Source organism: Neomonachus schauinslandi, chromosome 12 (assembly GCF_002201575.2).
Source record: "Neomonachus schauinslandi chromosome 12, ASM220157v2, whole genome shotgun sequence".
NCBI classification, from domain to species: Eukaryota; Metazoa; Chordata; class Mammalia; order Carnivora; family Phocidae; genus Neomonachus; species Neomonachus schauinslandi.
The window spans coordinates 89,798,930-89,811,922 of record NC_058414.1 but is presented as its reverse complement, the minus strand read 5'-3'; the positions used below and the strand labels follow the sequence as shown (position 1 = coordinate 89,811,922).

The window sequence follows — 12,993 nt, the reverse complement described above, 5'->3', positions numbered from 1 at the left end:
TGGGGTAGCAGAGCTTCTAGTTCAACCTACCATTCTTCATTTGCTTTCTATTATAATTCCATGTTAGTAACCAGGAAATAAAGGGGCCCTGGCTCTTCCAGACAGGCCTGTGAGTTGGTATGAATATGTCAAAGCTTCCTTCCCCCATCCACAGAGAAATATTCTCTTGCTGAGTATTTTCAGAATCTGGATCTCTGCCTTTGTGCCTATTGAGACTTGGTTCTTATACCTGTTCTGTTTGTTTATTCCAAGTTCACCTCTGTCTGGTAACCCCATTCCTTGGCTCACTGTCCATCAGGTGATGGTTTAGAAATGCTAAGTAGAGGATATTTGGGTTGGGGACACTGGGAAGGGACATTGACATTTATTTGTGAATGATTCTCTCCAAAAAGTACATGGGTCCCCAATATTCATCCCATCTGTCTTTAAGAAAGACCTCATCTAAACTAGACAGTCTTGATCTCCTACCTACCTCCTAGGAAGGAAATGATACACACGTTCTGAGGAAGGGCCAAGTAGGAAAGCCATGGATGCTATTGATTTAAGACACAAAATGAAAATAAAAGCAAAATATTGTAAAGAGGCTTAAAAAAATAGGACAGTATTAGTCAAATAAAAAGATCTTGTGTTAGGATGAGCTTATAGGTTTAGAGCATTTCATGGAGGTTGCCAAGAAAAAACATTCATCTGAAATGTATTGCAAAGGATCATACCATGTCCTACAGGCTGAAGTAGTTATGATGCTCATCATCTCAGTTCTAGGTTTATTGATTAAAACAACAAGACATCACAAGAAGTGTAGTACCTGTTAAAGACTTTGCCTTCATAAATATATCACTCTTTGGTTCTTTGGCTCTTATGTGTTATTTTGCTGGTTGAAAACTGGGCATATTTTCCAATGTCTTTAAGCCTTGTAATTGATCTACTTGAAAGATTAGAGGCCTTGAAGGGAAACCTGCTGATGGAAGGCAATCTAAATAACTATCTTTGATTTTCTTAGAGATTCCTTGTGTTTTAGTGACTGATGACAGGGACTATATGCTGTGCTGTTCAATATAGTAGCAATTAGCCAATGTGTGCCTAATGTCTCATTCCTTCAGGTTCTTAATATGTATATACATTAATCTGATAAAATGATTTATTCCAAAATGTTATAGCTCTGTATATTTTCATGTTTTCAGACTTTTTCCTCAGAAACACTCCTATTCTGGTGGAGAACAAATTCACCCCATTGAGGCCTTAGAGACATTGCCCGAGGCTAACTGCCTCAAACACAGATTTTTTTTTTTTAAGTTTGTTGTTTGATTTTAAGAAGTCAAGTGACTTTTGCTTTGGGACCCATTATATGTCTGTGCCGATTTCAATAAAAAATAATATTTTAATTTTTACCAGTTAAATTACATAATCCCCCATCTAAAACTAGTGTGTTGTTTTTCCTGGGGGCTTCCCTTATTTTCAAGTTCCTGTGTATATCCTAGTTTGAGAAGTGTTACCTTTATTTAAAAGGAGAGAACAGTATGAATATCCTGCTTAGCACGGTTAACATTGGAAAGAGGACTTTCACCAGCAAATCTTCAAATCAAAATTTATAAAAAGTAGATGTCTTAATCCCAGGAAGATAGCCGTGGAATAGGAGGACCCTAGACCTGCCTTGTCCCATGAATACAACTAGATAACTATCAATCATCCTAAATACCCCAGAAATTGACCTGAAGAATGGTAGAATAAACCCCACAATTAAAGGAAGAAAAGAGGCCACATTGAAGAAGGTAGGAAGTGTGGAAACACAGTTTGGGAGATAAACACATAGCTCCTGTGGAAAGGAGGGAGCCACAGTCGTGGAGAAGGGCAAGAGACAGACTAACAGGGAGTGCATGGGGAGAATGAATTCCTGTTGCATTTGGCTTGGTAAGCGAGAAGAGCCAAATTTCATGAGTTTTTGCAACCAGCAGGGCTTAAAGCCTGAAGTTTTAAAGGTCAGCAAGCTTGGCTGGGATAGAGCCTGGAGAGCATTGTACTGCTCTTGGAGAAAAGGCAGAGCAAACAGTCTGCAGACATACAGCATGGAAACAGTAATCTGAAGAGCACCTAGGACCTACAATGGGGAGGTTATTCACTCATCTTGGAGCATGTCCCAGAGGGCCAGCTTTCAAAGGGAGACCCCTCTGGGAACAAAGTGGCCAGCGCCATTTCCCTTCCCCATCCCTCAGCATAAGTGCAAGGCAAACACTCTCTGCCTAACTTGCTTACATCAAGCCCTGCCCTTTGTTGGAACTGCCCCTCCCAGTCACACTTTCCTCAGTCCCAGCACAGGGGGCCTCCCTACCCCCAGAAGACTGGCCTAAAACCCTACTTATACTATGTCTCCCAACAGGGGACTTTTACAGAGCCTCAGTTCTGAGGGTAGTGGTGACAGGTCTCATTTCATAAACAGACCAGAGCAAACCTACTTAAAATATGCCACATTCAGGCCAGGGACCAAACAGTGCTCACAACAGGCAAAGAGAGCCTCTGCAGACAACTGGCCTGAAGGATAAAGTGACCAGGACAAAACAGCAGAGCACACGCAACACACATTGGAGACATTCTTGGAAGTGCCAGGCCTTGGAGAAGAGGGGACACTACATGGTAGGGCACTACAGGACCTCTTCTTCAAAAACAGGAGATGTAGGGGCACCTGAGCAGTTCAGTCGTTTAGGTGTCCAACTCTTGGTTTTGGCTCAGGTCATGACCTCAGGGTTGTGGGATGGAGCCCCATATCAGGCTCAGCATGGAATCTGCTTGAGATTCTGTCTCCCTCTCCCTCTCCCTTCTCTTCTGCCCCTCCCCCAAGAACTCTCTCTCAAATAAATAAATAAATAAATAAATAAACAAAATCTTAAAAAAAAAAACAAAAACAGGAGATATAGTTGACTTTCCTAACACAGAGAAACAGGCACAGAGACTTAGACAAAAATGAGAACACAGAGAAATTTATCCCAAATTAAAGAACAGGACAAGGCCATGGCCAGATATCTAAGTGAAGTAGATGTAAGTAACATGCCTGATGGAGTATTTTAAGCAATGATCATATGGATACTCACTGGACTTGAGAAAAGAGTGGAAGATATGAGTGAGACTTTTAACACAGAGATAAGGAATAACAGAGAGATAAAGGGCTCAATAAATGAATGAGAAACACACTTGGTGGAATGAACAGCAGGCTGAAGAAGCAGAGGAATGAGTTAATGACCTATAAGACAAAGTAATGTTAAGTCATCAAGCTGAACAAAAGAGAGCAAAAAGAATTATGCAAAATGAGAATAGTCTTAGGGAACTTAGTGACTCCCAACAAATGTAATAACATTCACATTATAGAAGTTCCAGAAGAAGAAGAGAGAAAAGGAGGGCAGAAAATATATTCAAAGAAATAATAGCTGAAAACTTCCCTAATCTGGGGAAGGAAACAGATATCCAGATCCAGGAGGCGCAGAGACCTTGCATCAAAATCAACAAAAGCAGATCCACACCAAGACAAATTGTATGGCAAAATATAGCAATAAAGAAAAAATTGTAAAAGCAGCAATACAAAAGAACACAGTAACTTAGAAGGGAAAACCTATAAGGCTAGCAGGGGATTTTTCAGAAGAAACTTTCAAAGCCAGAAGGGAATGGCATGATATATTCAAAGTGCTAAATGGGAAAAATCTGCAGCCAAGAATACTCTATCCAGCAAAACTGTCATTCAGAATAGAAGGAGAGATAGAGTTTCCCAGATAAACAAAGACTAAAGGCATTCATGACCATTGAAACAGCACTACAAGAAACATTAAAGGGGACTCTTTGAGTGAAAAGGAGAGACCAAAAGTGACAGTATAAAGGTAGGAAACAAAAGCAGTGAAAATGAATATTTTTGTAAAAAAAAAAAAAAATCAGTCAAGGAACTCACAAAATAAAAGGATGTCGAATATAACATCCTTTTTCTTTATTACTCATATTTGTTTTGGAGGAGTTCTTTTTGGAACTGTTAGTTTGGAATGGATAATTAGGGATAGTGGGTTTGTGTGTTCCTGGAAATTGACTTTGGGTCTGTTTTCAAATTCTTTTTTAATAGCACTAACCTTGGGGTTTTGATTCCACTTCTGACTAGCAGGACACCTGGCTCAGAGTGGAGGGCTTTCTGCTAGATTTTATGGTGCACGGTGTAGCTCATATCTTTTGAGATCAAAATATGCTTTCTCTGTCTCCCTGAAACTTGGCCCAGTTTTTCCTGCACTTGGTAGCTCTTCTTTATAGATGATTTCGGGTTATGGGTATCTTCTAGCTTAGTCAAAGACAATGCTTCCTTTTCTGTTTCTCATTCGCCCTGTTACTTCTCATGAATTTCAAAGAGAATAACAGAAGCTTTGCAGTAATAGTTTTTTGGTTTTTTTTTTAAGATTTTTATTTATTTGCAAGAGAGACAATGAGAGACAGAGAGCATGAGAGGGAGGAGGGTCAGAGGGAGAAGCAGACTCCCTGCTGAGCAGGGAGCCCGATGTGGGACTCGATCCCGGGACTCCAGGATCATGACCTGAGCTGAAGGCAGTTGCTTAACCAACTGAGCCACGCAGGCGCCCCTGCAGTAATAGTTTTTATCTTATCTTCTCCCTTTATTCTTGCTTTTTTCTTCTACTCTGCACAGCCTGCCTGGTCAGAAGCACCAATGAGAATGTATGACCTCACTGCTTCCAAAATTCACTTCATTTAGCTTAGAAGGTAAATTACCAGCACGTCAAAATGGCCTGCCAGGCCCTGTATGAAATGGCCCCTGCCTCTTCTGTCTCCAGTCCTAACTTATCACTCCTTTATGTTTTAGCAACACTGAGTTCCTTGTCTGCCTGATAATGTATTATGAAATTTCCTATCCACATTCCTTGTTGTATGCCTGGTGCTTCTGCCTGGCATTCTTCTCCTTTCTTACTTACCTAACAAGCTTCTGCTTTTCCTTCCAAGCCCAGTTCCCATGGTTCTTGCTTTCTGAAGTCTCTTTCACTCTTCTGGAACAGAATGGGTCTCTCTCTAATGCTCCCTCTTTACTTCATACATATTTTGATGATTACACTTTTTTCACTATAATCATTTCTTTACCTATTTTTCTCCCTCACTAGATTGAATTCCTTGAAATTGGTAGCTTGTTCATCTTTGTACCCCCTTAACGAGGCACAGGGCACCTAATAGGGTCTCAAATAACCATTATTATTTAGGTTTGAATCAACATAAATAGAAAGATTTAAAATAGGAGAGAGATTTTAAAATCCAGGACTTTGTTTTTGTTATTTGCTGAATTTGAATGAAATGTAAATAAAAATGTTTTTTTAGAAAACCCACAAAACAAAATGAAGCAAAATCAAGTGTAAATATTCTACAGACTGTCATAAAAGGCTGGTACTGAGGAAAGAGGTGAGAACTCTAAATCCTGGAGTTCTTTGAATGCTGGTCGTAATTTGCATTATGAGAACAATGCTATCCCTGAGATAAAGTGCAGATGGAGGAGAAGTAAACAGCCTGGAACAGAACCACAAGTCTTGCAGGTACAGTGGGAGGAATGAGCAGTGGACTCTCCTGCATTCCTCAGTTGTCAGGTTGAGGAAGATTATCTGTTCCTGGGGTTCAACCTCTGTTTTAAAAATAACTACTTCTCTTGCTGATTTCATGAATTTTCCTCTCTCCTGGGCTAAGTTCTGTAAAACTTTTTATGCCCCTCTACAGCAATAATGGATGATGTGCATGTCTCAGTAGTATAATTTAGTGACTCGTTAGAGTGAAAGGTGAAATACTGAGTGAGGATTGAAACACTCCATATGTCTTAAAATTCCACAAATCCAGGCATGTGGGAAACATTCTGCACAGAAACTCAACATGACTAATCCTTAGCAAACACTCTGAAATGGATAGTTCTTCCCCACTGCCTGGACGATTGCATCCTCCCGGGACTTTAACGAAGCCATCTGGAATTTTTCAAATTTAATATTAGTGCTTTGCTTTCACAAAAGGCACCAAAAGCCGTGCTTTGCAAGCCTTCTACCTGAGACATTTAGTTATCTGTTGGCATGGGTTTTTCTTTGTTCCCAGAGCTCTGTGAGAAATTAATTGCCAACAATCCAAGAAGTGTTTTTGCTTAATTCCCATCAGAAAACACCAGGGTTGAAGATGTTACCTTGTTGCTGACTTCTTTTTATGCCCTAGGCATCTTAAGAAATGATCTTATTTCAAATATATGTTTCTCATTAGACTCACCTTTCAATCCCATTCACCTCTAATCAGCACTCTCTCCCCCTTTCTTTTTCCTAACCACTAGGGCAGATTGTGGGTCTCTGTTGCTGGGTGTATTGGATGTCTTTTGGCTTTGGGAGTGCTCACATTATCCCTATCCTGGAGCTTGTCTCACTCCCTAGGCCATTCCCTCATGGCTGGCCTAGGAGCTTGGCAAACCTGTCTTGTGTGTGGTTTGAAGGTGACATGATGATTTTTTTGAGGTGCTCCAAAATGCGTTTGAGTCTAAACACCCAGTGTGGTGGTGCTGACATTAATTCAATTCAATATATGTTAATCAGAGGCCCATTCTGTACTACGTAAGAAATGGTCCTAGTTTTCTATTTGCTCACAGCCCAGTGGGGATTATGGGTGTGTGATAGTGTGAAATGGGAATCCCAAAGAGAGTCCAGATCCGCTCCACTTGGGGAGGCCAAGTGGCACTTCTCAGGCAGCCGACACTGTAGGGATGACTTAGCCTGGGGCAGGTTCCCTCTCAGGGCTCCCTGTGCCCGTCACCCAGATGGCAGTTTTCTCCCTACCAAATCTGGGGATCCTCTGTTGCTTTCACATGCAAAAGTTCACTTGAAGAGACTGGTAAGGTTGAAATGATTTGACACTTTGCCACTAAGGAAAGTTCAAGGCTTTCCCACCATGACTGCTGTGTCCTTATACTTTACTGATAAGTCACATAATGGACAAAATATCACTGATCAGTAGATAAAGTAAAGCATTCTCAAGCATTCTGAAGTAGCCAAAATCTTCCTTCAACTGCTGTGCACCCATGGAATCATTCTTGCCCCAACACTAGTTATATTAATGGGCATATTACTAAACTCTGGCATTTCCCTTTGTCATCCTCCTGCTATGGTCCCCAGCAGGCTGATCATTTAGAACAGAGGTTGCCTCCTGACTGGTTTCTTGCCTTTCCCTTCAAAATTCGATCACCTGTTAGCACAGAATTATACATCTCACTTTATCCCAAGGAAAGAATGAGCTGGTAGAGTCAAGACTGTATCTTTCAAGCTTGAGGGGGAATTCATCCTCAAGGTTGTATCTGTATTGCTCCGAGTAACTCAATTAGTGGTCAGCTGAGGAAGAAAGAAAGGTTTTTTATTGTGAAAATTGATTGATATTGATATGATGCTTCATCGGTGTCTTCCTAACACAATTGGAGCTGAGCCCCAAATGGTATGCAAAAGTCATCGATTTATAAAAGTTCTGTGGGACTCCAGTGGTTGCACTCTTGCCTCATTATGGCTTAGAGCTATGAGGCCAGCACACAGAGGGTCTATGTCATGCTCACTTAAACATTAAATTCCACAAAGAGTGAAAACAAAAAACAATAATGAGAAGGGTACATATCATTTATTTTACTTCTGTCTCATTTTTTACTGTCCAAGTAGATTTCTTTTTACTTACACTCAATCTAGTGTTTATTTACATTTTCTGGAGGCCTGGCCTTTGGTGACATCACAGGATTCCATCCATTACCACATTTCTATGACTTTTCTATTTGTGTGTCATAAACCCAGAATTAATTAAGTTTGTTGCAGTCCCATGACACGGTGCAGTGGACTGAAATTTTATTAACCCCAACCACCCAACCAATCCAGGTAAGCTTTGGGAGTGATCAATTAGAATATACCATGCGACCAACAAATTAATTACACTCTCTGCTATATTTACTTTCTATTTAATTGAATTTGGGGAGTACTATTTCTAGGAGATTATCCTTGATCATTATTGCATTTATAATTATCAGTATCATTTACAAAACATTTATCATGTTTATTATCTCGTTTTAGGTCACCAGTCTCTTCAGAAGATCACGGTAAGAATCTGTCTTACTTATACTAATTCAAGATTAAAGGTTGAGCTCCATTCCTTGCATTTCACTGTCAGAGGAAAGAATTATTCAAGGAAATGTTTCTAAGACATTGGCCTTGTATTTTTTTTCGTGTGAAATGTTATGCGTTTTTAAAAACTCAATGAATCCTAGCTAAATGTGGTATCTTGTAGTATCTTCAAATCTATTATAACCATTTTGGTCGACAGATATTTCGAAGCTTAATGTATCTGCCTGATTTCTGTCCCATCACTGGATACTTTTTGTGACTTGGGGCTAGCCATGTAACTTCTCTGGATGATCATAGATTTTCATCTTTAAAATGAGAGTTTGTAGTAGATACTCCCAAAAGTCCCTTCAAGACTGGATGTTGGAATTTGCCAAAAGTATTAGAAGACTGAAATGAACCTGGTCAGTAGTGGTATGAATTGTTACCCAGCTGAGGTGAGTTATTCACAGTTAAGACACAATTATTTCATTCAAAGGATGAAATGAATAGTTTTGTCACATCTAACTTTGGGAGTTCATTCAGTCACTCATTCAAAAATGTTCACTAAAAAAATAAAAAATAAAAAAACAAAACAAAAATGTTCACTAAGTGTCTACAGTGGGTCCGTGATACTATGTAATCATTTTATACAAATATGCTTTTGGGGCCATCTGCAGAGACAATGTGGTGTATGACAGAATTTCCCCCCTCAAAGAGCTTTATATGTCTAGTGGTGAAGGGGGTGGTTGAATGACACATACCTCCTGCAATATAAAGTGAAATGTGATTAATCTTATAAAAGAGAGATATACCAGGACTCTGAGTACTACTGGCATTCCTCTTCATGCTGTCCCTAAATAGTGAAGGGCACCATTATGCATTCAGCCAGCTAAGTATAACACAGGAAAGCTGCTGTAAGCTTCCCTCTTCGTCCCCTTATTCTAGTTGGTCACTAAATTTTATTAACTCTGGTTTTTATATTTCTTTTATCTCTAGTCTCTTTTCCACCCCCATCGTTGTAGCTTAGGACCTCTCCATGTCTTACTTGGATTTTAAAATTGTTTTAAAACTGGTGTCCATACCCTAGTGTTCTATCCTCTAGTTCACTGTACACTTGGATAACACCACACTGTTCTACAGCAAAAATCTACTCCCTTTGCCTATGGGCTGAAATCTTATCAATAGACCAATCATTGTATTCAGATTTCCAATATTGTATTTTAATGCTTATTGCTTCTTTTGACATCTTTTCCCCCTTCTCCTACCCATGCTGAATGCTCTGGCCATGTGGTATTGCATCTAGTTTCTGGAACTCACCATGTGTTCACGTTTCCTGCCTTTATCCGTGCTGTTCTTTGTGACAGGAATCTACTCCTTTTGCGATATATATGGTTTACACTTACCATTTGAGACCTTGTTAATCATCTCATCCTCTCTGAGAGCTTTCTGACTCACTTACCATTTGCATGAAATAGTTTTCTTCTAGAATTTAACACATAAATTTGATGCTTGATTTACCTGTCTCCCCTATGAGTTCTTTGATACAGATCCCAACTAATAGCAAACATTCAACAAATGCTTGTTAAGTGAGTGAGTGAGTTAAGGACAAAGAGGGAGTTTTAGGCAGGCATATTCTGCCATATCGTAAAATCTCTCATAATACTGACATGAAGTTGTATCACATTCTCTGAAGATCATAGGGCAAATCATGTGTAGACCTATTAAGTCAGAATTAGGTAACCAACCACCTAATGATGATCTATTATGGCATGCTATTTTGCTCACTGGTGTTGGTACGACTAGGTTTTTTATTGCATGTTTAGAGATCCTTGAGCTTCCAAGTTCCATTGATTCAAAACTTGTGTTTTGTTTTTATTTTGATCTATGGTTCCCCTAAATGACTTTTGTTTGCTTTGGCCTTCCAATCTATTAGAACTTATCCCCTATGCCTAAACAAGGGGTGGGGTGGGGAGGGGAGGACTTCTGAATTGTTATTCTGTAGTTTGCTAGGAATTCTTAAGGGATTATGAGCTATCGGTGAGTAGGTGGTAGCATCGTTGGAAGTCCTTGAAAAATGCCTATCGCCAGAAAGACTTGCTCAGTATGAATAGCCTGTCCAAATTAATCATTTTAAGAACTAGTATATGTGATTAGTTAAAGAAACATTATCCAAATTTGAGGACTTTTATATTTTCATCGCTTCAAAAGTTATTACATGTCCATGCGTCTAGGTTTGATTCTGCAAATTCGAAAAATTACTCAAATATGTAATGTGAAATTTCAGTGCTGACTTGTCTAATCTTACTAATTTCCCATCAGCTTTTAGCCCATGTATCCTTGTAAAATATTCTTATCCTTTTCTTTTACCACCAAGATTTTCTACTAGCACTTAAAATATGTTTTCTCATGCTTATACATTTTTAATTGTTCATGTTTTTGTGATTCTCATTAAACCTGAATATTCTATCAAGCTTACATTTGTAAGTGATAATGTTATTGCAGTATGTGTGCTTTTAAGAATGGTAAGAAGTAACATTTTTGCTTTCTCAGATTGGTGATAGAAAAATTGAGGCTCATTGGGCAAAGGGATTGTGAAATTGGGATATAAAGCCCCATGCCTCTTGACTTTCTATTTTGTTAGCTTACTACCAATGATCTTACTTTTGTCTCTAATAACAGTTGCTCTGGCTACCTTCAAAACAGACTTTGTTCTTGAGAAAGTCTAATTTTCTGAAGTCCAATATGCCCAGCATTCTCAGTTCCCACAGATTACCTTTCACAGAAAATAGACTTGAATGTCATGGCTCTGTCTTTACCCTCTCTTAGCCCACTTCCTTATCTGTAAGGTGGAGCTCATCATACCTACCCTGCCTACCTCATGGGATTATGAGTTCAAGTGGGAAATCATCTGTGCAATCACTTTCCAGTTTGCTAAAAGCACCCCAAACACAATGCTATTATTGCCCAGGCAGTGGATAAGGAGATGTGAGTTGATTAGTGATGTTTGCTCAGCATTGCCTACTGTCTTTGAAAAGTTAAAAGGTGTACTGGGGATGGAGGAGGGGTAGAAAACTGTTTGCTTCTATGTTATTAAATATTGTGTTTTCATTGGAAACCTTCTTATATCTGGATGAGGGGAGTAAGATGGTTAATACACAGTGCAGCTTGAAGTGACAAAGTGAAGATACAGTTCATGATTAGATGCGGGGTCCTATAGAAAACTGACCATATAAGGCATAAATGAAATGTAAAATGTTCCTATTTGTATAATATAGTATCAGAGTCATTAAGAATAAAGGCTAAAATTTATTGAGCACTTTTTTTATGCAGAGACACGGTGCTGAAGTACTTCAACTATGTTACTTCATTTCATCTTGAACAAATAGTACACAGTAGATGTGTTAAACAGGCTCGTGGTACTTAAATAAATAACTTGCTTAAGATCACACAGCTAGTAAGTGGTAGAGTTAATTTTCAAACCCAGTTCTAATACCCACTTCTTGCTCATTTATGTACCATGTCTCTGGAAACCAAAAGAAATGATTGTCAGCATTAAGGTGAAGTGATAGAATTATAGAGGGAAAAAAAATTCCCTCTAACAAGAGTTTATTTACTACTGTGTAAGTAATCTCTTTTTAATGACAAAACAAAACAGAACAAAAATAACAAACTGTCTCTCCTGCTGGGAATGATTTGTCCCTGTAGAAAAAGTAAATACCAATGTCACATTCTCTCATAATTAGTTAACTGAGTGAAACCGAAGCTTCAGGGAAACCTGCCACACCAAATCCCAGTGGAAACATTACGTTTTAATGTTACAGCTGCAAGCTGGGGTCCTACCCCTTGTCAGAAGATAAGCCTGGCAGTGACTGATTGCCCTGCCCTAGGAGTTTCCTCAGCATTCAGTGCCTATCACCTCATCATTTAAATGGCCCCAGGAGCCATTCCCATGCCCAGGCTGCTTTGCCTGAGCTCTCAGATTCTGTTCTGTCATCTTAGCCAGCTTATTTTGGGGGGCCTCTGAGAATGTCTCTCTGCCACCTGCTACCTATGGCCCTGCACTGGAAGATTATCTTCCAGCTAATGTCTGCTCACTTCCCAAATACAGGACAGTCACTGACTCTTGCCAGCCAACCATCTGTTTGCTTCCCCTGGCAGTCTGAAGCAGGCATCCCCTTCCTGTCCTCGCTCCTAGACCTGTTGGCAATAATGGCTCTCACATTATATGGTAGCTTTTTTGTTGCAACAGTAACACAGTGGACAAGGGTGGGAGTAGCAGGTATATCGGAAATAAAATTTTAACGACCACAATCACTAGCATAAGTGCCCAAAGAGGAGTCTACTATCGGACTTGGAGGCAGTTTTACTTTGCAGTAGTTGTGCAAAAAAACAAAAACAAAAACAAAATAAACCCCCCAGATGACACATTGTGCGGTGGCCTAAAGCTCTCTAATATATCAATAACTATCTCTTGGCTCAAAATCATAGATTGATTTTTTTCTACAATATAAACATATATATATATATGCAATTTTACTGACATAGATAATATTCATAAAAATGTACAGAACATTTACCAGCTCAGTTTAAATGATAACCAAAAGGAACTATTGCTTGCCAAGCCCCCAACCTAAGAAATAAAGCATTTGTAGTCCTCTAGAAGCTTCATGTTTCCCTTTCTGTTTACATTCCCTTCCCTCTCCTACAGAGATACCTCTATTCTGCTTTTTTGCTAAGAATTTCCTTGTTTCTTTTGATCATTTTACTACATATACATATATTCCACATATGAATATGTGTGTGTATATATATTCCAGATATGTGTGTGTGTGTGTATGTATGTGTGTATGTATATAGATTGGCTTATATTGAACTTTCATAA

The 12,993-nt window shown here is 39.2% G+C and overlaps 1 protein-coding gene across 2 annotated transcripts in view; it reads left to right on the top strand.

The window, feature by feature from the left end:
* DGKI (diacylglycerol kinase iota) overlaps positions 1–12,993 on the top strand; it is a 431,941-nt gene that overhangs the window by 377,379 nt on the left and 41,569 nt on the right. For both annotated transcript variants that reach the window (XM_021692768.1, XM_044919913.1), the window contains one exon: positions 8,082–8,107. In XM_021692768.1, coding sequence (XP_021548443.1) covers positions 8,082–8,107 — 26 coding nt within the window. The remainder of the gene's footprint in view (positions 1–8,081; positions 8,108–12,993) is intronic.